This window comes from Orbicella franksi, chromosome 9 (assembly GCF_964199315.1).
Source record: "Orbicella franksi chromosome 9, jaOrbFran1.1, whole genome shotgun sequence".
NCBI classification, from domain to species: Eukaryota; Metazoa; Cnidaria; class Anthozoa; order Scleractinia; family Merulinidae; genus Orbicella; species Orbicella franksi.
Window position 1 is genome coordinate 28,387,601 of NC_138153.1, and position 22,747 is coordinate 28,410,347.

Below are 22,747 nucleotides of genomic sequence, written 5' to 3' on the forward strand. Positions count from 1 at the left end.
ATTATGGGTACTGATTGTGGTTTATGGTTGTTTGACTGGAGCTCACCGAGATGTTTCAGCGTGATAGAATGAACTGGGCTGAACTGTATATGGGCTATACAAGTATGTGCGGCCGCAAAGGGTATGGATTTTTTTGGCCGTTTTGGTCAGAAATAGGGTATCGATTTTGGCCATTTTGGTCTGATACAGGGTATGGTTTTTCCTCTCGAGTCTTGACTTGGGTGTGGTCTTTATAGAAGAAGCTATCATACCTAAAAAAGAAAAGCATAAAAAAAAACTAACTTTAAAATTGGTCTGAACTAGGGAACTAATTTTAAGGCAGGTCTAAAACAGGGTATTGGTTGTCTTAAATAGGGCATTTAATATTTGGTCAGGACATAAATAGGGTAGGGAAAATCTCAGATTTTGGGCTTAAATAGGGTAAGGGTTTCAGGAAGCGGGCCATACACCCCCACCCAATTTTTCTGTGAGTACCTCCCGGGAGAAGGAAACAGCACAAACACATGCATTGGTGCTTCCATTTTTCTTGTTGCTGAAACACTGTGAACCTCAACCAATCAATAACGATAAACTAAACCAAAATAAGAATCGGTATTGTCGCGAACGCCTTGACGCTTTTGTGGAACAACTTTATTTTGTCGAAACAGCTGTATACATATATTTTTATGTTCTGTTTTACGCACTTTCGTTTGCAGGTTGTTAAAAATTAAATGCCTTTGTTATTAAAAGCTTTCCAAGGGCTGGCCAAAGGGTCATTAGAGCATGCAGTGTGGAGAAAACCTGAGCTCATCATAGCATTAAACTGCAGTGATGTCATAAACACATAATGATAGGTTATTATATTCGTTATATCGCTGATGACTTCAGTGTAATGTTTCACTGAGAACTCAACTAATATTATCGTTATTAGATGCTGACAAATGCTGCAACTCGAGGGAATATTTATAGTAAGGAACCATGAACATTTGACGAACTGACAAAAATTATCAATGGCTGTTTTTCCGTTTCTAGTATCTTGTTTTCCATTCCTAAAGATGTCATTGAATTCACTTGAATACAACCCATTGTAGCCATCTCCGAGAAGCACTAAGGACATCATTAACGTAGAAAACACTGTGCGATAAACTAACTCTTTGGTAAAATATTGATAGCTTCCTTATCTGAAGAATTACGTCATCAGCCGAAAGCAAGCAATGTCAGTTGAGTCACAAATAACAGAACAGAGCAGAACTAATTCACTTCTTATCTCAAATGTTCCTCATCATTTACTAATATCTTAGCTTGATTTGAATGCAAGAGACTGTGATATATCTCATACAACCCTGAGTAGGAAAGGAAATAATTTGAGGGTTCACATTCTTCTAACCCCACCTCCTTCGCCAGCTAACTGCTGGATTGTAACAGGGCCCAATTCACTTTCAGATAAATCTCGCGAAAATATTAAAGAAATCTTAATAGCGTTAGCCAATAAGATTTTATCTCCTATGTCCTTTAAGCTAATTTGTAAACTCATGAATAAATTAGAACGTCACTCATTCGATCACTAATACAGAGTTCAGAGAACCTCGAGAAATTCAGCCAATCATATAACAGGTTATCTAACGTTTCAGTTTAGAGCATAATGGTAAAATTGGAGCACCGGGAATCGAGTTGCTTTGTAATAATATTTTGCGGCGTAATAGTGCAATTTTGCAGCCAAAAGCTGATTTTGATACATTCAGTCACCACTGCTATTTCGGAAAATCTAGCAGATGCGGTTCTTGTTAATACAGCAGTGAAAGCTTGCCTTCCGTGCTTTCATAAGGTGGTTTAGCCACCTCCTAGGTCACTGAGTTATTCAGTTTGGTCGAAAACTAAAAACTTCATGGGAAAAGTTCTTAAATACGGGGAGAGGGCGGGGGAGAAAAGGGTGTGGGGGAGAGAAGGGGGTCTTGTCACGACGTCACGAAAATTGGTTTACATTTCACGAATAAAATTCGTTCCTGATTCTTGGAAAGGCTTCTTTCATGGGGCCATGATACCTCGACTACGACTCAAGAACCACATGAAATGACTAATTACGTAGTTACAAAGAAAACCTCCATTATCACGGTTTTTTGCTGAACATTTGGTCAAAACGGTCCTACAATTATAACCACGTACCTTGGTCACATAGAAAATGCGTCTAAAACACCAAGATGGAGATTTAAAAAGAGGAAAGCAATTGTATTTGGTTTTTAAGCGATCCTCCGAGAAAGGGGAGGAATTTTGGAAAAGTCCCCCAAACTCATGATAGAGGCCCTCTGAGAATGTAGCGAATTTTTACGGTGTAATTTAGAGCGGTTTTCAATTCAGTGTCGTTAAACCAAAACCAAATAATCACTCTAGCCAATCACAAAGGACACAGGCAATTCAGTGAACCAATCAAAAACTCGAAGTAATTACATGTAGCCGACGCAAAGCGCGGGAAAACGTATGTGAGCGAGTCACGATTGGTTTTGGTTTTACTTCTGATCATAGTTAGTAGAGGGGTCCCCTCTAACTATGTTCTGATTGGCTGAAAAAGTGGCGCGAGTTTTTAGAGCCAATTGTGGTTGATGCAAGTCCACTTAAATAAAAACTGCTCTTTTCAATTTTTGAACCCGAAGTTACCTCGAATTCTTACCAAGCTACCTGGTTTTCACCAAGTTCAAGCCAGAAAATGATAGAGGAAGAGATACAAGCCACACTTCCAAAATACTCTTGTCATTTACTGCTTTAAGTTTAACATCTACATGACAAAAATAGATCAAATGCTTTAAGTCCTAGCTCGCCGAGAACACCAAATTTAAATAGTTCACACTGTTTCTATATTTCTTACTCTAAGAATTGTAAATAATTCAATTTACACAAGGAAATAGGTTCTCAGTAATAGTTTTGGGTTGAGTTACACTGAAATACACCACTATGAGAGGAACTCCTCTTTCCTGTTTCAGGCTCTAGGTTAATACAGATGATCAAACCAGTGGGTTAGGAAATATGGACACCCAGTTGAAATCGACTAAATTTCCACTGTTGAGATCCATACCTAATTTTCGCAGGCCCTATGTTAGTGGCGATGGTAGCAAAAGCAGACACCCCAAGCAAATTTTCACCCTTAGAATCCATATCCGCTAACAGATTTGGACCAGAGGCTCTAAATTTGCCAAAGGGGGAGGCGGGGGGAGGGGTTGCATCCAAATCCACTGTAACAGTGGGCAGTTACAACTTGAGCCAACAATGTCTGTCATAGAAACACATGACTATACATTCTGATTTCAAAGTAAATTAAAACACTGCAATGCAATCTACATTGTACTTCAAGACTGAATTGAAAACTAACTAATGCTGACTAGTATCAACTTGAGCTACAATGTAACTTTATCTTACTAAGCATTAGTAGCCCTTGAAGTCTGAAGTTATTTTAAGCAACTTTAAGGGAAAGGAAGGGGGGATTTAACATAAGGACTGACAAAGGACCATTTAGTGGTCCCTTTATTTTAAGGTTACATGTTTCGCAAATCTTAAAACTGCCACTTGAAAGAGTTAAATTTTGTAAGGATTAAAGAATTAATAATAAAATCATCTTGTATGAATAGCAAGGTACATATTGTGATCAAGCTTTTCAAATCTCAAAACCAGACTAAGGCAATGAAAAAGAGATAAGACACAGCAGGTGGGGGGGAGGGGGGGAGGAGACGGGCACATTAGGGAGCCTGAGAGGGGGAAAGGTCGAGAATACATGATTTACACTTTGCCATCAGTGAGTTTTCCTGTAACAGATTTACACCTCTTTGCACTTGGAGGAGAACATGGATCTTCAGGATCCTCAATCAGCTTGTTGTGAACATCCATAAGGCCCTTGAAATACTTCACTGTTCTGACTTTCAGCTCAAGGGTGGCATCATCGTCGACTACAAAAATGGTCTTGGGGTGCTGCTGGAAGGCGGACACTGTGTACATGTGATTGACACCCTCCTCGGTGGCACATCGCAGAGCATAAGCCTTATTTACACCACTGATCAAAATGAGAACCTGACGAATACGAAATTGTGAAATTAGAGCTGTTTTAACAACATATTTAAAGGGGAAATTACTTTGCCTCCAGAGATCCAAAATTATCTACCTCTCTTTACTAGTTAAAACTATGTATATTCATATTTAACTTGGCAAACGAAGACATGAAAATCGATGAGCCTTCACCATGTAGGTATTGGGGTAAATGTAACAGAAACAAGTTGAATATTACATCAGATATTTTCTAACAAAAAATCAATACAATTTATTTATTAATCAATCAGGACCCTGTTGATAACAGTACTTTGTACTGAAGGGTTATCCTGAGGAAATATTCGATTATTATCATTATTATTATTATTATTATTATTATTATTATTATTATTATTATTATTATTATTTTGTACGGGGGTGTGCAGGGTTGTTGCTATGCTGGTGGCAAATTTTGCCAGCTGAGAAAGAGGTGATTGCCAGCTTTTGCCAGATTTTGGCAGGCAATCACTTGGTAAAGGACAATGAACAGTTTTTAGGTCACGCACATACAATCATTCAATATCTGAACCATATCAAAACCGTCTAAATGAAACGTTTGGAATAAATCCCTGGCTACCTTGAGTATCAGTGCCGCTATAACAAGTAAAGTAATTGAAATAAGATATTGTTTAGAGCACTTGTTTAACATATTCTCTTTCCCTGTACTGCGTCTGCCATCTTGTAAATGTGAAGCTTTGTAACCCCGCATTCAAGGCGTTGTGAAAGATTGGGGACGGAAATTTTGTTCCAGGTCTCCCGCAAAAAAAAAAAATGGTGACTGGCTCAATGAAAATCTTAGTCGCGAGACTATTTTCTTAGCTACAACCCTGGGTGTGACAATTTTTGCTGGAAGTTCCCAAACCAAAACTTTGGTATGAATATTTAAAATCAAGATGTGAACCATGAGATCAGCAGGAATGACAGATCACGGACCTCTCTAGCATCCATCACTGTGCCAACACCAACAGTAAGAGCCATTGTCGGCACTTTGGACAAATCATTTCCAAAGAACCTAGCATTGGCTACAACAGTCTCCTTTGCTAAGGTCTTGACTCGTGTCCGCGACACTAATGATGAGCCAGGTTCATTAAAAGCAATATGACCATCACTTCCAATGCCTGTCAAGATAGAAAATAAATTAAAAAATTAAAAAAAAACATGTTTGGTTGGTAGAGAAAATTTGACACAGTTGGCACAGTAATGAAACCACATGACAGTCACGAAAAAAAACAAATTCCGATCATAGCGCAACAAGAATACAAACTTTAAGTTACAGTCTCACTAATACATAGTTACACCCACACTACCATTATTGCTTAAAACATGAGACTTCTAAGGGTGCATCTCTTTTTGGATGATCTAGATACAAAATCAGTCTGTCATGGTGCAGAACTCATTGGTAAAATCACTCTGCACTAACCTCCGACAAAGAGATCAATTCCCCTGGCCTCAATTATCTTTACTTCAAAATCATCACATTCCTTGACAAGGTCTGGCGCATTTCCATCCAGTATGTGAGCATTACTGGGATCAATGTCAATGTGTTTAAAGAAATTCTCCCACATGAATGAGTGATAGCTTTCTGGGTGGTCACGAGGAAGAGCAACATATTCATCCATGTTAAAAGTCTTGACATACTTAAAAGAAAGCTCTCCCTTGCTGCAGAATTCCACTAGCTTTCTGTACATACCAAGAGGTGTACTTCCTGCAAACAAGTGAAGTCATTTTTAATTCCATAATACTAAGACACATCTGCATTCCTAAAGAACCTTGTTTCAACGCTACTTAAGACATTTACAAGTGAATAGCTGTTTTGAACTTTCTAGAAAACTCTTTTTCAAAATTATAATTTTGTGCATGGTTTGTGGTAAATGCAATTTCATTTAATCAAATTTAATATTTTATAATAAAATATCCCTGTCATAGCCTGTCATCTTAGGCCTTAAAATACTATATCCAATTAAAATATCATGCTTTTTACTGGTGAGGGTTTTTTTTACAGCTGATCATGTAATTGCAGCCCTGGAATTAATTACCAAAGCAACTAGCAAATTACTAGACAAGTGTATTTCAATCAATCAATCAATCAATAATTTTTATTTCTTACTTTAAACTTTATAGATGGAATGGCCTACAGATAGCTAGTACTAATGTCTTTTTTTATTATTACCTGTTGGTAAACCAAGTACAAAATACCTATCAGGTCCTGGATTAAACTTCAGGATTTTGTTTCTCACATACTTGGCTGCCCATTCTGACACCTGGGTATAGTCATCTAAGATTACAAGCCTCATGATGTATTGTTCTATCTGGAGTGTGAATGAACAGTGATAAAGAGTGTTTAAACCAACCTAGGGTGATTTGTACCACCACCACCCCCCCCCCCCTTCCACATAAGCTACACATATTGGTATGGGTACAGGAAAATCCAGGTGTGTTTGAGGAGGGGGGGATACAAGCAAGGAAACAAGAGCACACAGGGAGAGGGAGTGTCCAAGAAAGTGCAAAGGAACCCATTTCAAAAACATTAAATTCTGGTACCTCTCAAGAGTTCCACACCATTTTATGTTGTAGTGCCCCCCCCTCCCCCCCCCTCCCCACCCTTCCAATATATATCTGGCACAACCTCCCGCAGGGCATGACCGCCAGCTAAATACATGCTGATGAATACAGAGTGATAATGGGGCAGAGACAAATTCCTCAGTTTATTTGAGTTACAAAAATGCGGGATTGGGAATTTGTGATATTGCAGCGCACAGTGACTTCAAATAAACAGAGGCAGAATATTTTAAAAATCCATGTGGAAATCCCCACTCCCCGCTTCCTCAAAAAATGGCGGGAGGAGAAGAGGTAAATCTGGCATCCAACGGTCTACTATTGAATTGAATGAAGGCGAACAAGGACGTTGAATGATCATATCAACTAATTCCAAGGAACCAGGGACAAAATTTCATCGATCAGGGCAAATTAAACCAATATCTAAGCTTGCGTTTATCTACCAGCCTCGTGTGTCTCCTGACGGCTCGAACAAACACTGAGAAGAAAACTTGTCTTCCTGACAAATCCCCCACCAGTTTTCTCTGAAAACGGGAGCTCAGCTTATTAGAACCTTTTCCTACAGGATATACCTACCAATTTGGGAAAATGAAGACAAATCCGGGAGAAATTCTGATAAAAATCGGTAAAAAGAGAAAATTACCAGTACCGTCGCTAATGGCCAGCGGCTACAAACATAAAGCGTGATAATTGGGACTGGGGACGAAAATAAAAATTAACCGCGCTTTGAGTGAAAGACAACATGTCTTTGGGTCGCGCACTGATATTTCCTATTACTTTCAGCGCAATTGTGGTATTATTTGGGTTCGGATTTTATCACAGATACAAGCTGATCGTCAACCCAGTCGAAAAGGAAGAAAGGAGGAAATATAACATCCAAAAGTCGCTGGAATTTCGTCGGCAAGTTAAAGAGGTCCAAGAAAAACTTGACGAGGATAATTCGAGGCGTTGATTTGATCAAAGATCTGGTATAGTCAATTATTGCTTTTTTATATATATATTTTAAGGGAAAGTTTGTCGTTTTAAGGTGTGCACGTAATTTTGATTATTTTTTACTGGTTGTTTGACAATCGGCCTCAGCTAGTCTTCATGTACTTGACACAAAGTTTCCTTATATGAAAGTGAGAATGAGCATGGGGTGATTGGCATTATGGGCCAACCTATAGCTACAGGTATACATGACGGGTGAAGTGAAAGTTGCACGATCGAAAAGATGCTTGTCGCGTAATAAACGTTCTAAACCTGAGAAATTAACTCAAAATGATCGCAACTCTGATAAAGCTACGTGTACCAGCGGGACATATACAGCTGTCCAATCAAAGCAGTCAGCTCTCGTACATCCTGATGATGAGAGCACTGACGATACTAGCGGTATTAGCGACAACTGTGTAGAAGTTGCAGGGACTTCTAGAGATCACAAAAATGATGCATATGAATTTTGTGATGATGAAGCCATTGTGGATGAGTCAAGACCTATCAATGAGTCAGGTAATAATAAGCGCAAGAGGATTGACTCTGAAGAACTTGAACCATCAGGCTTTACAAATGTTGTTTCCAAGTTTAAGAGGTCACGCAATGCTTTGAATAACTTGAAACAACCTTCAATATGTTCGGAGAATTGCAAAGATGTCAGTGTGGGATCTAAATGTGGAAGGAACAGAACAGATTTATCTGAAAGGAACAAGAAAGGAACTGTTACCAGAGCTTTGTCCCCGACAGAAACATCTTTGTATCAACTGCACAAAGAAGACATTATCACAGATGATGCATTGTCGACAGTTAATGATCAGAAGCAGAAGCAGAAGCAGAATTCAGAAAATCACAATAAAGTGGACAATGTACATGACAGGAAAACTGATGATGGTACAAAGCCACAAGATAACAGTGCAGACTGTTCAAGGAACCAAGTTTGTCCTCTATGCAGGTTTAACTTTTTACCAAAAGATGAGATGAATGTGATTAATGAACACGTTAACAGTTGTCTTGACAGAGGCTGTGATAGCAATAACAGAGAAAATGTTTTATCAGATGCAACTTGTGAAAGTATTGGAGAGGATTTGTTTTTCTGTCAACTTTGCCAAAAAGATTTGTCAAGGATGAATTCACAACGCCGCCAACAGCATATAAATCGATGCTGTGATCAGGCTGGTAAAGTAGAAGAAATGCCGCAATTGAGTACAGTTCCATCTCAGCCGCAGTGTCCTATTTGTGGTAAAGGCTTCAAATCTTTAAAGGTGAGTAGTACATAAAAGTTTGGTTTGATTTAACATCAATTTCCCATTTATGTGGCACCTCGTTCTTTGATTACGGTGTATGCATTGTGGAGTGCAGGGGCCTAATGGTTATGCGCTGAACACCAGATTGAGCAATCCAGGTTGGAGCCCTTGCCAGGGTTTTGCTTTGTTCTTGGACAAGGTACCAGAACTCGAAAAAACTTGAATTCCAGCTTGCCTTCAGGAGAAGTACATGTAGCTATAAAATTTTGCTTGCCCTGGGCAAGTCTTAGGTTGCTCTTTTAATGAGTTAGTTGGGAGATGACTTCATTGCCTGATCCCTTGCCCATCGGGCAAGTGAGAGTGAAAAGTTACCTGCCCAGAAGCAGGCTTTTAGCCAGGATTTGAAAAGTGGCCATCCAAAATGTGCTATAGGGCCTGCTCAAATGAACAATAATTTATAAGGCAGCATATGAAAAATAAAACAATTTTCTTTAACAAGTGGCCATCCAAAGGATGCCTAGACACCCATCTGGCTAAAAGCCTGCCCAGAAGGAGAATCTACTTGTCCTGGATGTCCAGACAGCACTTTTTTCAAGTCCTGGGTACTTTACTTTCATAGTGTCTCTCTTCACTGAGGGATATGTAAATACCTTATTGACCAAGTGCAAGGGCTGTACTGGGAGAATATAAGCCAGAGGTTTTGACACTATGGACCAAGTACAGCAAGGTCCATACAAAAAAGACTGAGCTTGCAAGCTTGGTTGATAAGAGTTTTATTACATGACTGAAAATGTTTATAACTGATAACTGCCAGTCTGTTGATCTTCACGTCTCAAACATAAAATGAATGCTTCATCAGCATACCAAACCAATCATGCACAGTATTAGACTCACAGAAGGGAAACATAACTGTTTTAAATAAAGGATTGTTGTTGTTGTTGTAACCTAAATTATGTAATTATGTTAAATCTTCAGTCTCGTCAATCACATCTCAAGAAATGTGCACAGGAATTTAAAGTGGGCACTACTCAGCTTTTAGAGATTGTAAATCGTGAGAAACAGCAGGAAGAGTCTACTTCTTCAGCTGTCAGCACTGAAGTGAACACAGTATTATCAGCTAGTGTACAGCCTGCTCGAAACTCAACTGGAGTTAAAAGAAAGAGAAGAGGTGTCACACATGAATGGTAAGCACCATTCATCATTCATTCCTTTGTTTGTTTTTTTGTATAACTTTTATTCAGTTATATACTTTATTCAATCAATCATTGAATCATTAATTATTCATAAAAAAACAGGTTATCAATCCTTTCTTCCCTTCTTCTATTATTTATTTGATCCTACTCTCATTCTTAAAACATATTTTATTATTAGTCTCTTTTGCGACTCATTCAGTCTCAGTGAATCAAAAACTAATTTGTTTATTCATTCACACATTAATCCACCACTTATTCATTTGTTGGTTCATTTGCAGTCACCTGTTAGACTGTTCTTTTGATTTTTTGTTTGTTTCATTTCTTCAGTCTTTCAATAATTTACTTATTTATTGTATCATTTGTATCCTTGACAGTTACGCATGAAATGCTGATACAAATAAATAAGACTTTATCAGGGATGTCAAAAGTAGCCTCAGATGGCTGCTCTTCTGGGTTGTGCTTTCAGTTCATTAGAAAAATATTGCAAAATCAACCACCCACTTGAAAACTTTGTGACAACCCTGCTTTCCTCATTTATCTCAGTGACCTTGATGAAGAGACACAGCTTGCTCTGGCATTGTCAGCATCCATGGCCCCACCACTTCCACCTGCCGCACAGATGAGGAAAGGTGCAAGGGGGAAAGGAAAGAAAAATCAGGGGTAAGATGCCACTGTAGGCAACATTAGTTTGTTTCAGTTTTACTAAGAAATCATTGACTGAAGAAGCCATTATTGAAGAGACTTCTGACTTTTGTAGGCGAATGTACATATAGTTGAAAAATTTGTACTTGTCCAAACATTTTAGGTTAGGACAAAAGTATGTTTTAAAATTAATTCTTTGGCTTTTTTGTGGAATATTTTTCTTCAGTGGAAGTGAACTGCCAGCTTTGTTACTCAGAGATGATGAGACTGCTCAAAGAGCTGTGGCATTGAGAGCTGCTCAGGTCCTTTGCACACAGGTGTGTCTTTTGATTAAATATGTATTATCAAGCATCTGGAGTATGATTCTTTTTAAATGTTTATCTTTCAGTCATTTTCACATGCTTGCAGCTGGTATGAAGAGCTTATGAACCTAGTGGGAGGGCCAGATTGTAAAAATATATATTTTGGCTCAAGGTCAGGACATATAGATTGCAGAAGTGAGGTCCATGCATACTGACCAAGAGCTGGATATTTTCCAGTCTGGCATGACCAGTCAATCAATATTTTATCAGAACACCTGTGCTGAGCTTGATGTGGTTAGAAGTTGTGAAAATTTCTTCAGTTTGTGAATGGTCTGAATTGTGTACTCTACATGATTTCTTCATAGGCCATGTGAGAGACACTTTTTTTCCAGACTGACTCACACCAACCCGTCTCTCCCCACTTACATTAGTTTGCATTATGTTTTTCCACAATTTGGAATGCACAAGTGGAGCCATACTGCTGTAAATAGTAATGAAAGCAGGCCACTGCAGATAAACAAGAATTTAAGGGGTTGTTAAGAGTTCAGACTCACCCCTCCTTTGACTGCCAACTCTAGTGAACTCTTGTTGAGTCTTGTGCACTCCCATTGAATTTAAGGTGGCTCCAGTTTTGTGACTGCATGGGTACTGATGACAAAAGCTTTCAATAGGTAATCTATGTATGCTCAAAGGAAAAAAGTAGGATTTTTGATATTTTATGGCATCTGCATGACCACAGAAAGGAAAACTGACCGTGAATTTTTTTTTTTTAATTTCCTGTGTTGAAATTCTGAAGGAAGGTGATGATGAGGATGATGACATATCATGTACACCTGCCCTTGCTCCAAGTCGATTAGCGCAGAACATTCCAGCCTGTCAGCCTGTTGATCTTATTGGTGAAGAAATGGAGAGTAATGATTTTGCAGGTGACCTAAATGTTGAGGTTGACGAGGCAGCTAAATCAGATCATAAGGTGGAAGACGATAATCTCATCGATGTACATAGTGGAAACGAGCGTGAGGAATGGTCAAGGAAACCTGCTGGGGTTACTGCTGTTGTTGATCCTTTACTGAGCAGATCATTTTTTAATTCCTTGTATGATGATGAAGTTGAAGAAAGTCAACCCACTGAAATGAAGGTGGGTCTTAAAATTCTCTCTTGACTAATAAACATCAATAAACTTTGATTTTTAGAACCTCCTAAGTCCAACCAAAAATCTTTTCCCTCCTCTTTGTCGAACACTATACACAGGTACATTGGCTTCAGAGCTCCTATTGATAGCAGAGATGCTTTGTAAGCTCCCTGAAGGGACTACCGTGAAATTTTTACCTTTAGATCTTTTACTTTTAAATAAAGGTGTCTATCTATCTGTAATTTTACACCTGATTTCTCAAACTACCTGATTTTTCAAACCAATTTTCGTTTCCCTTAGAGTGTCCTTTTCACTCCTCCCTTGATAATCTATACAAAAGAACTTTGCTTGGTCTTAAAGGTAGCTAACTGTAAAGCAAAAGTTTGTAAGTGTAACACTCTATTGTTTCTTGACAGCCACCACAAACTGGTCATCTTTGGTCATTAGCTGCGGCAAAGGAGAAGTCCTCTACCAAGTTTTATGTCCTAGGCCTCTTGCCTCCTGCTTCACCTAGACAACAACAAAAACATCCTAACAAGTTCATGCTTTCAACATCACCAGCTAAGGAGAGTATTGTACAAAAGAAGTTGCATGAACAAGTTGATGATAATGATGAAACAAAGAAGGTACCCAGCCATGCAGCTTGTGAAAAAACAGGGGAGTCTGTGGCACAGTTGCAATTGACACCAACTGAAAATGATGAACCTCCTGAGATAACACCATCTCAAGCTGCTAATGTGGAAATGCTGTTAGAGCTGGCAGGTGGTGATGACATCTCTAATGTGTCAATGGACTCCCAGCAGATGGTAGCTGCTAGCGGCTTCTGTATTGATGAGCATGAGGAGGAAGATAAGGTGAAATGTTACACCCACACAGTCACATTTCACTTTAAATATTGAAAAAGATAATCCTCACATTATTTTGCTGAAGCCTTTGTTGTTTGTGAATTGTGACCCATGCTTTTAACATTGATTTATGTTCAAAACTGTTCAAGAAATTGCACACCCTAAGATTGGTTTAAAGCACATGCCCTCAGCACAAAATAGTCTGTGTTTTTTATCGAGTTACAATCCACACAGCAGAATCCGGTGAACATTTGTGATGGTGATTTATATCAGTTGTTACCTTTCCCTGCTGTATTAACCTCTGGTGCTCCTGCTCAAAGTCGTTTATGAAACCCTGGTGAAGTAGCCAACTTCTCCTCTTCCTGGAATGAGGTTGCAAGGGAGCCTCCCATTCAGCGGGAGTAAAGACACTTACCTTTTTGTGTTTTCGTCCCTGACTAGGAGTGCGTCACTGTACCAAGTGGTGTTTCAAACCTACTCCAGGAACTATCATCAATGATAAACAACTCATATCTGAGTGATGTTGTCATTAGTCTAAGAGATGGCCAGGAAATGGCAGCACACAGCTTTATTTTGTCTCTCAGATCTGACGTTCTGGCACAGGTACCTGAAGTCTAATAATTACACTAAGAGAAATGTTCTTTCCATGCACCACTGGGGTCTGGGAAAGGGTCATGTGACCTTAGGCAGGCATTTGTTTTTGTTGCAGCTGCCATTACTGACCTATTCCCACCCACCCACCCTGAGATTTTAAGTTGGTACTTGTGACCTTTTTATATTCAGTATCTGCAAGTTTCCATATTTTTTTTTACTTTCCTTTATTTTCTTACTACATATAATACTTCACTTTTACCACACGTCAGTTTACAATGATTATCCTGACGTGATTCTATGTTCACTGAGCAATTAACCCAATCTAAAAATATTCAAAGCACACGAACCCCTATTAAGCGGCCATCTCCTATTTCCCCGAGAGTGGCCGCTTTGTAGGGGTTCGACTGTATTTCCTATTTATAATCCAGTCATGCAGCACTTGCTTGACTGAAAATCTCAAGATAATTTCTTTTTGATTTATTTCGTGTTCTATTCACTGTTGTTTCTCTGAGCCTGCTTATTTGTTTCAGTTGTTGAAAGAAAGAAAAGCTCTTCAAGAGAAGTCATTGTCCAGGGAAGGTATAGATCGAGTTTCTCTCAAGTTTGAAGAAATTGACCGATCAGCGTTCGAAGTTGTTTTAAAGCACATTTACACTGGTGACGTCATCATACCTGAACAGTGTCAGTTAGATGACGTAACAAACTTGGCTGAAAGGTAAAATATAGTTTGGCATTTATTTATGTTGTGTCATTCGTCGCTGGATCTGCAATGCGTGGTTTAAGTTTAAAGGTTCGCACACACAAGTTGCGGGGACATGTTGTAGTGACACTTTTCCTCGTGTGACATTCCCGTTTTGAAAAAGTTCTGTTGCGGGGACAAAATTTTGTCCCCACAACATGTTGCATAAGGCAGTGTCCGCACTATGCCAGAGAAATTTGAAAACGCAGCTTTATTTCTACGGTTAGGCCAACCTTCCACACTAATCCGGACCGAAAACGGAGTTTTTCGAGAACGTTCTTCAGACAGGAGGAATTTGAAAACGCTGGCTTTTCGTTTTTATGCAGACAGAAACATTTTGAAAACGAAGCTTTTCGAAAACGATGTTGTCACTATGACCATGTGAATGGGTTTTCAAAGTGAAACCTCCGTTTTCAAATTCCTCCGGCGTAGTGTGGTCAGGGCCTAAAATTCAGCTGGTTTGAATTGGTGCGTCATGAAACAGAGACAAAATTACCTCAATTTTGAACGTCGCATCGTGTCCACTGCTCTGGGAAACTGCCAATTTGTGATCAGCTGTTTACAGCTACCTTATATCAAGTTTGTTTCTTTATTTGCAGGTTTAAACTGCCTTGTCTTTTAACAGCATGCAAGAAAACTCAGCTCCGGCTGAAGCAAGCGCTCGAGAGTGTACACGACGATGAGACGGATGACTTCATTGCCACAGATGTGGCACAAGTCGAGCAGGATCTGTGGAAAGGTGATAATGATGACGAGACCAGCGAAAATGTTCAAACTACGAAAAATAAAGACGACGAAGATGACGATGATTTCTTGAATGATGATGATATTGAAGAGATAATGATCTTCCAAACTCAGTCGCTTCAAAGGAAAGGAAGTGAAAAGGGAGTGGATGAGGAAGAGGACGAGAAGTCAAAGCATCTACCAAGTGTCGATACGGAGGAGGACGTGATATCGACGGACTTGGCGTGCAATAATATACCCAGCAAGTTTGTTGATGACGTTTCAGGCGACAAACCGAGTTTTCTCTCTTCGGAGGAAACGGAACAGAAGTTGCGAAAACCTCTTGAGGATGACGTCTTGTCGCGTTGTCCAGTTGAGGAAGGTAACGTGTCACGTAATCCTTTGGAGAAAGATGACCTGTCAAGTAGTCCTGTAGGGGAGGGTAACGTGTCACGCAATATGTTGGAGAAAGAAGACCTGTCAGTTAGTCCAGTAGTGGAAGGTAACGTGTCACGTAGTCCTTTGGAGAAAGATGACTTGTCGGATAGTCCTATTGTTGAAGGACGCGTGTCACGCAATCGTGTTGAAGGAAGTAACCTGGCACGAAATCCGGGTGGGAACAGTGGAAATGTGGCAGAGGAGGAAGAAGTGTCGTGCCCTAAGGAACAACTCGTCGATGAAGATGTAATAATTAGAAATGAACAGCTTCCGCTACGGGAGGAAAGCACGTTTAGAAAACAGTTGAGAAATAAAAAAGACTATTATGAGGGAAATCAGTTGCTATCATGTGATGACAGTGTCATGTCACGTGCTTCCAGCATCGAGCGTACTTGCGTGCAAGAAGGTGAGCCAATAAGCGACTCGGATGATGTCGAGACTCGGCCTGAAGATCGCATGCAAGAGAGCAGTGAGAGACGTACAGTTAAAAGAGATCTGGAGAAGAGCTATGGTGCCGATGCAGAAGTGTCACACGTAGAGAAAACTGCCGAAGTAGATTTTGAATTGCAAAATGATGCGGATTGTACTCATATCTACAATGCGTCTGCAGATTTTTTAAATGGCGAAAACGAAGTAGAGTATGGGGAGTTTGAGAGAAAAGATGTTTCCGAAAAAACCCAAGACACTTTGTCCGACTTAAATCCGGTCAAAAACAACTATGTTAATATTGGCATGGGTAGCAGAGGGAAGTTTTCCGATGAACCTTTATCTCTCCCGTCAGGGGATGGCAGGTGGGATGATGAAGAGGTATTTCAAGGGTCCGTAAGGGATGTAACCGTGCCGTATGATGTAGAAAGCGATGACGAAATGGAGGAGATGGCTCTGAATGAATCGATAACATTGATAAGTGATAACGAGGAAGAGGTTTGTTTTTTGTTTTTATTGCATTTGTTTGTTGTCTTTTGTCTTATGGTTGTTTTCATATTACCAGAACTGGAAGTTTAAAACGTTCAATTTTCCTGACGACTGTCATAAAAGCCAAAATATAGTTCTGGCCCATCACATCACAGCAAAGGCGAATAAAGCAGTGGACCAATCAAACACAAACGGTAGCAACTGGTGTCAAGCGCAGGAAAACATGCTGCACATTTTCCCCGCGTGTGACACCAGTTACATGTTTTCCCGCGCTTGGAAGGGGTTGCTCGATCCAACCTGTGCCAAGCGCGGGAAAACATGCTTCACATTTTCCCCGCGTTTGACACCGGTTACATGTTTTCCCGCGCTTGGAAGGGGTTGTTCGATCCAACCTGTGCCAAGCGTGGGAAAACGTGCTGCAGATTTCCCCACGGGTGGGTCCTTTCTCCTCGGATGTTTTCTAAGCTCGTTTGTTTTACATCTCCACGCCTTCTCTTTGCAGGTTCTCGATGTTTCTCCTCCCAAAACCGACATCACTATCATTCCAGAAACACCTCGTGTGAGAGGACGCATCTCGACCAAATCTTCATCGACTCTTTCTGTTACTGAAGAGGATGATGTCAGCGTGACAGGCTCCTCGCCATCTAAATCACGCAAAGAGTTAAACGAGGAAGCAAACGAATTTCTCTCTAAGCTGAAGCGGCGTGCGGAACGCGGCAAGGGAAAAAAGCAAAGCAAAAAGACAGCAAAAAAGAATTGTGGGGCTGAGAGATCTACAGCTGAGATTCCGCCTAAACAAACTACTCCGACAAAGAGCTCTCCTGTGAGGAATCGGGAAGCCCAAGTTGGAATGTCCCCATTATCGTCTCCTGGGCATTCCAATCCTTCTACTGCCTCGCCAATGCAGATGTCTCCTAGGGGTACTAAGTCACCTAGTCTCTCGCCAATGCAGATCTCCCCTAGGGTTTGTAAGTCTCCCAGTGTTGTGGCAACGCAAACGTTCAGGATTTGTAAGTCCCCTATTGGTTCGTTAATGCAGACGCCCCCTGGGAATTGCAAGTCCCCCAGGGGTTTCAATCCCCAAAGTGTTTCGCCAATAGCCGTAGATGAAGGTTGCGTTTCTGACGTTGTGACCATTGTAAATTACTCTCCTGTGTCGCCAGATCTTCATCAACCACTTGATTCGCCCCAGAATTCTCAAACCAAAGAGAAAGAACGGAAGAAGCTAACGGATATCTATGGACGAGAGAGCTTAGGAGAAAAAGAATTTGATTACGGGGAACCTAATGATGTCGAAATCATAGAAACTTGCGCGGACAAGACTGAAGGTGGCATCTGTGAAAACGTAGCGTTGTCTCCCAGTTCCTCTATTCCAGATGTTATGTCGCCACCAGTCCCCTCACCAAGCTACTCCTTCCTAGACCATGTGTCATCTCCAGACTCTCCGATGCCTTACGCTTCTCCACTGCCAGAAAAGAGTGTTGTATTGGCTGATCCTGTCTCACCAAGTCTTCCTCTTAACTGGAAGTCCCCAGCGTCAGAGAAAAAACTGGATGTCCGGGCGCAGCCGAATTCACCCGTTTCTCCGTCGGTTTGTTCGTATAGACCACAGATCACGCAGGATTTGTGTTCTCAGGTCAGCAGAAAAGACGCAGTGAAAAATTTGGATTTTGAACGGAGCTTGAAAGACAAAGAAAAACCACGAAACGTAGAAATAGTAGAGATTGATCCAAACATGCCGTTAATGGAAAGATTAAAGGCTGCGCGTGGAGGTGGGCACAAAATTTTCAGTCTTGAAAAAGACGACGATAACTGCGATACAAACAGCGATGATTGCATAAGAAATGAATTGAAAACAGGTGAGAATAAGTCTCCGATTTCATCACAGCGAGAAAAGGCGGCAAGCTCTCAACCAGAAATGAATGCGTCAATGAGTGCAGAGTTTGATTTTTATGACGATGGCGGTTTTAATTTTGACCTTGACGAGTTGAACAATCTGGAGAGTGGTTTGGAGGATAGCGATAAAGTTATAACCAAAGGAGAAAGTCATTCTAAAGAAGGATCATCAAACGAGGGTAAAGTTACGGCTCAGAAGAAGGGTTCAAAACAAGTTGCGGGCAAGAGAAAAATTCCGCTAAGCCAACGAAGAGGTCAGGACAGTGATGACGATGATAGGTCACAGGAGGCTCCCTCAAATCGTGGGAAAAAGACAGACACTCATTCGAGCAAACCAACAGGACAGACAGTGGCACAACCAGTGACACCCATGCCTAACTACAACGAGATGGCCACACCTGTATTGAAGGTAAGCGTTGAAAACAAATTACTTTTAATATTAAGCAACATAACCTGAACACTACAGCAAAACCTATTCGCATTGCAGTACATCACACTAGCTAGAAAAATAATTTTAACTGCAGGGAATTTACTGCGTTTATTCCACTGGATATGCTGTCTTTTGCAGACTGAGTTGCACAAGTTTGGTGTTCGCCCTCTCCCAAAGAAGAAGATGATCTTGAAGCTGAAAGAAATCTACGATTACACACACCAGGGTAAGCTCTTTCCTTTTTTTCTTCAAAGTAACTCCTAAAAACTTGAAAAACCTGTCTTTTGACAATATTACGCCATATTCATATCCTCGGTGTTGAACTGGAACTAGCTTGGAATGGAGGCGTTATCTTTGAAGAGAGATTAATGTTAATTTTGCATTTTAAAAGACTCCCCGCATTAGCCTCGTTTGCAAGCTAGTTCCAGTCCAATACCGAGAATACGAATATGGCCTTTTCCCCTGGAAGTAAGCCTTCCCTTCTTTTGACAGTTGAACCAGGCCCTCAGGCAAATAAAACGGAACGTGCTCCAAATAAAGGTCAGCCGCTGCCTTCCAATGTCGCGGTCTCGGATACTGTTGATAAAGTAGAGGGAAGTGGAACGGCCAGCAGTGATAACAGGTTGGATTATATATTGTCGCCGATAGCAACAATATTTTTATTTTGTTTTAGCGTCTGTCGAGCTCACTAATTTGATAAAAAACGCAGTCGTGTAAGGTGCTTAGCCTCTGAGATTATTAATTACCAATTAGATTTAAAATTGATCGTGATTTGGCGTACGCGATTTCTCCCGCCCTTTCTGACAGTTAAAAGTTTTCCCGCGCTCGCCGTCGGTTACATTTTTCCCGCGCTTGCCACATGCTGCATGTTTTCCGGTGCTTGCTGCCAACACCAACGCCAATTTTCTGATTGGTTGTGTACGCGTGGCTATTTTTTGTCGAGTTACGGTTTAAAGAAAGGCTGTGATGACTTTCGCTTTTTTTAGTTCTCCCACAATCATCCAAATTCCGCTCTATTCCAGTCCACTTTGCTTCAAATACGGTTTCATTGAAAGTACAGCGAAACCTGTATTAAGCGGACACCCTTGGGGCCCTGACTAGTGTCCGCTTAACACTGGGTGTCCTCCCAAACAAGTTCTGATATGTTGTGTAATAATAGTTAATTATTAGCTCTTGTAACACAGTGTGAGATCAAAGACTAGCATAGTACAATGTCCAGTCAATCAATGCATCAATCTGGAATAATCTACATAGCTTTGAAACGACATAGCTGAACAATGTTAAAGGAGTCTCAGCTGAACCTTAAGAAGTAAAAAGCCCTTAAAGTGTCCGCTTATTGCAGGTTTTGTGCAACAAAATGGCTTAATATTGATCTCCACGTCCGCTTAACAGAGGTGTCCGCTGAATGCAGGTTTATTTTACAGTAAATGTGGGAAGAAAATTTTGGGACTTCAGCTGGTGTCCACTGAAAAGAGGGTGTCCGCCTAATATGGGGTCCGCTTAATACAGGTTTCACTGTACTTCCGAATAATTTTTTTCATCTTTCTCCTACTCGAACCAGTGACGAGGAAGATACAGAATTTGGAGACTGCACTGTGATGATTGAAGACGATGTCATAACAGCATCCCAACAGGTAAAAACCGGTTTGACTGGTCACTAGCTGACATGATGTTTCAGTCAGTATTCAGCTTATTCAAAGTGTTAATCGTTTATCTTCTCCTTAAAAGGTCAATGGAGGCAACTTGAAAGAGAGGCTTGTACACTACTTCCGGGACAACGAAGAGTTGTACAAAAGGATTCTTCGGTATCAGGTAATTTGAGAGGCTAAGCGTGACGTTTGCGGTAAACTACATTCGGCAAAATTACCTTTTTCTTCTAATCCTTAAACCATGGCCTGGTTTGACCATCTAGAGGAAAGTGTTCTTATTAATCATACTCGTGATTAACAAATCGAACTTCCGCTGCGCGGTCGTCCGATTTTGTTTATCATTCTTATGATTGGAGACCGAATTGGACTCCACTCTGTCTTATTACCATTTGTATAAAGAAGTTCAGTTCAAAACGTTTTGCCTGCCTGAGAAAATCATTTGCCCTCCCGCTAAAAACGTTCATGAAACTCCTGCTGATGCCGATAAATTCAAAATTCTAGAAAATTGTAGCTGACGTAAATGCCGAGTTCCTTTTGATTTCTTTCCCAGCCGCAAGAGTTGGTGTCATTGCAGCAGCAGATCAAATCTGACGGTATCAACTGTCCTTTGGGAAAACTTGTGGATTTTCTTGATAAACAGGTATGAAGCTTCTTCAAAATTCTCATTTCATAAGATATAATGATTACTACGTTTTATCAGTAAATATTTTGTCAGGTACCTAATTAGTCAACCGCGAAAATTCCAGAAGTCTAATTATAAGGAGATGCCTGTTTTATTAAATATCTGAGTTCCAGGTGGGATTTGAACCCACGACCCTCCGCGCGTGATCTAGTCGGATGTTCTCGTGGGTTCAAATCTCATCTGGAACTCAGATTTTTTTCCGAGTTGATGCTATTTCTTCACTTGATATTCCTTGTATTATTCACTTTGGAAGATGCTTGTTTTAGCACTGTAAAAATTCTAAAATCTTTCATAATTCTCTTGTGTAACGTCATGTGTCTTTGGGTTTCAGTGCATCACTTTCACGACCGCTGAATCAAGAACGCGGGCACCAAAGAAACGCGGAAGAAAAAGAAAGGAGATAATGCTAAGCCGTCATAATGAAAATTGCTAAAATAATAAGATTAATAATTGAAGGATAGAAAATGCAATCTAAAACGGCAAATTTCATGTTCTGTTTGGTCAACATCTTTCATAATGTTTTGTTTGAAGTCAAAGAAATTGCAGATTAGGCAGCCGTTCTTAAATAAAAGTTTCTTTCATAAACTGTTGACATCTTTTCGTGATGTTCTTGTTTGATTGACCAATCAAAATCCAGATAAGACCGGGAAGCGAGAAGTGAAATACTAGTCAATTGCACCATGCGGTTCTCTCTTCTCTGATTGGCTGAACAGACTGGAAAACCAACAAAATGTCAGAACGTTAATCCCATGAAGTAGAGACTCCCAATCGGTACGATAAAAAATGCGTGGAATTATTTATGTTTGTAAACGTTAATGAGCAGACATATGCTACTAGAGTTTGTCGTGCTTCTGAATAATTCGGAAATCGTATTTTCAGTTAGGCGGAGAAACTGCTAAAATCATCTCAGTGCCAACTTCTAAATTCACTTTAAAAAGTAAAGGAGACACAAGGGTTTTTTTACCAGATATATGTCTGTAATCTTAAATTGAAATGGCAATAAATAAATTTGCAAGATATCCGTTGTTCGTTGTTCTTTTTTTGACTGTAAATTGCGAAAATCAGCGTAATCAGTTAATCAGTTTTAATAAAAGAATTGACACAGTGAAATCAAATTTCGCGTCTATTTACATTTCGCTGGAGAGATTATTTCATTTTGGCATAAAAATTCATTATTGCATACTTGTACTATCTCGGCCCTTCATTTTAAAGTGCGTCTGTTGTCTATTTTTCTTCGGATTTGCTCCTTCCTGATGCCTATCTGATTGCTTAAATGGATCCTTTTTGAGACCTTAAAAGCTCACGTGAATAAGTTCCCAAACAAGAAAGTTATATCTTCAATTAGCGCCTTATGATCAGCACTCTGAATTTAATTTCATCTGCGGAATGGTTGAAAATTCAAGGTACGTTGTGTTTTTAAAAATGTTTATGAATCATTTCTGATGCTGTGTGGTTTATTTAGTCAATAAACCCCTTCAGGCCACATCATATGAACGTATTAGATCAGTCTTCTACCGAAATAGTATGATTACGAAAATATGCTCCCATGATTGACGAAGAAACCTTTCATAACAATTCCTCCCATTAGTTTTTATTGAGTTGTGGCTCTAAAAGAACAACTCTGTTTTTCACGATTATTAAGCCCCTTTCAGTCGCTGTTATTTTATAGTAGAACGTTGTAGACTTTTCGTGTTCGTCTGAAATTGTACTGACTTGTTATGCGCTTTACATTGATGTTTTTGAGAGTT

The 22,747-nt window shown here is 40.1% G+C and overlaps 2 protein-coding genes across 2 annotated transcripts; one reads left to right on the top strand and one right to left on the bottom strand.

Moving 5' to 3' along the window:
• Window positions 1–3,681: 3,681 nt before the first annotated feature.
• On the bottom strand, window positions 3,682–7,263 carry LOC145496614 (glucosamine-6-phosphate deaminase 2-like). Its single transcript, XM_081476319.1, has 5 exons — window positions 7,180–7,263; window positions 6,218–6,356; window positions 5,468–5,752; window positions 4,981–5,165; window positions 3,682–4,032 (listed from the first exon to the last, which is right to left on the bottom strand). The coding sequence occupies exons 2-5, from the start codon at window positions 6,339–6,341 to the stop codon at window positions 3,745–3,747; spliced, it is 882 nt and encodes a 293-aa protein (XP_081332445.1). The 5' UTR covers window positions 6,342–6,356; window positions 7,180–7,263; the 3' UTR covers window positions 3,682–3,744.
• Window positions 7,264–7,331: 68 nt separating this feature from the next.
• On the top strand, window positions 7,332–21,961 carry LOC145496613 (uncharacterized). The gene is made up of 16 exons (XM_081476317.1): window positions 7,332–8,837; window positions 9,795–10,003; window positions 10,556–10,672; window positions 10,881–10,971; window positions 11,753–12,094; window positions 12,505–12,942; window positions 13,375–13,536; window positions 14,058–14,242; window positions 14,866–16,351; window positions 16,845–18,647; window positions 18,807–18,894; window positions 19,161–19,290; window positions 20,230–20,302; window positions 20,397–20,480; window positions 20,868–20,957; window positions 21,331–21,961. The coding sequence occupies exons 1-16, from the start codon at window positions 7,782–7,784 to the stop codon at window positions 21,430–21,432; spliced, it is 6,456 nt and encodes a 2,151-aa protein (XP_081332443.1). The 5' UTR covers window positions 7,332–7,781; the 3' UTR covers window positions 21,433–21,961.
• The last annotated feature ends 786 nt before the right edge of the window (window positions 21,962–22,747 follow it).

Coding starts and splice junctions, on each gene's coding strand:
- LOC145496614 (XM_081476319.1), bottom strand. CDS start 6,341: ATGAGGCTTGTAATCTTAGATGACTATACCCAGGTGTCAGAATGGGCA. Junction 5,166..5,467: donor AATTGATCTCTTTGTCGGAG/GTTAGTGCAGAG, acceptor CTATCTTGACAG/GCATTGGAAGTGATGGTCAT. Junction 4,033..4,980: donor CAGTGATGGATGCTAGAGAG/GTCCGTGATCTG, acceptor CGTATTCGTCAG/GTTCTCATTTTGATCAGTGG.
- LOC145496613 (XM_081476317.1), top strand. CDS start 7,782: ATGACGGGTGAAGTGAAAGTTGCACGATCGAAAAGATGCTTGTCGCGT. Junction 10,673..10,880: donor AAAGGAAAGAAAAATCAGGG/GTAAGATGCCAC, acceptor ATTTTTCTTCAG/TGGAAGTGAACTGCCAGCTT. Junction 14,243..14,865: donor GTAACAAACTTGGCTGAAAG/GTAAAATATAGT, acceptor CTTTATTTGCAG/GTTTAAACTGCCTTGTCTTT.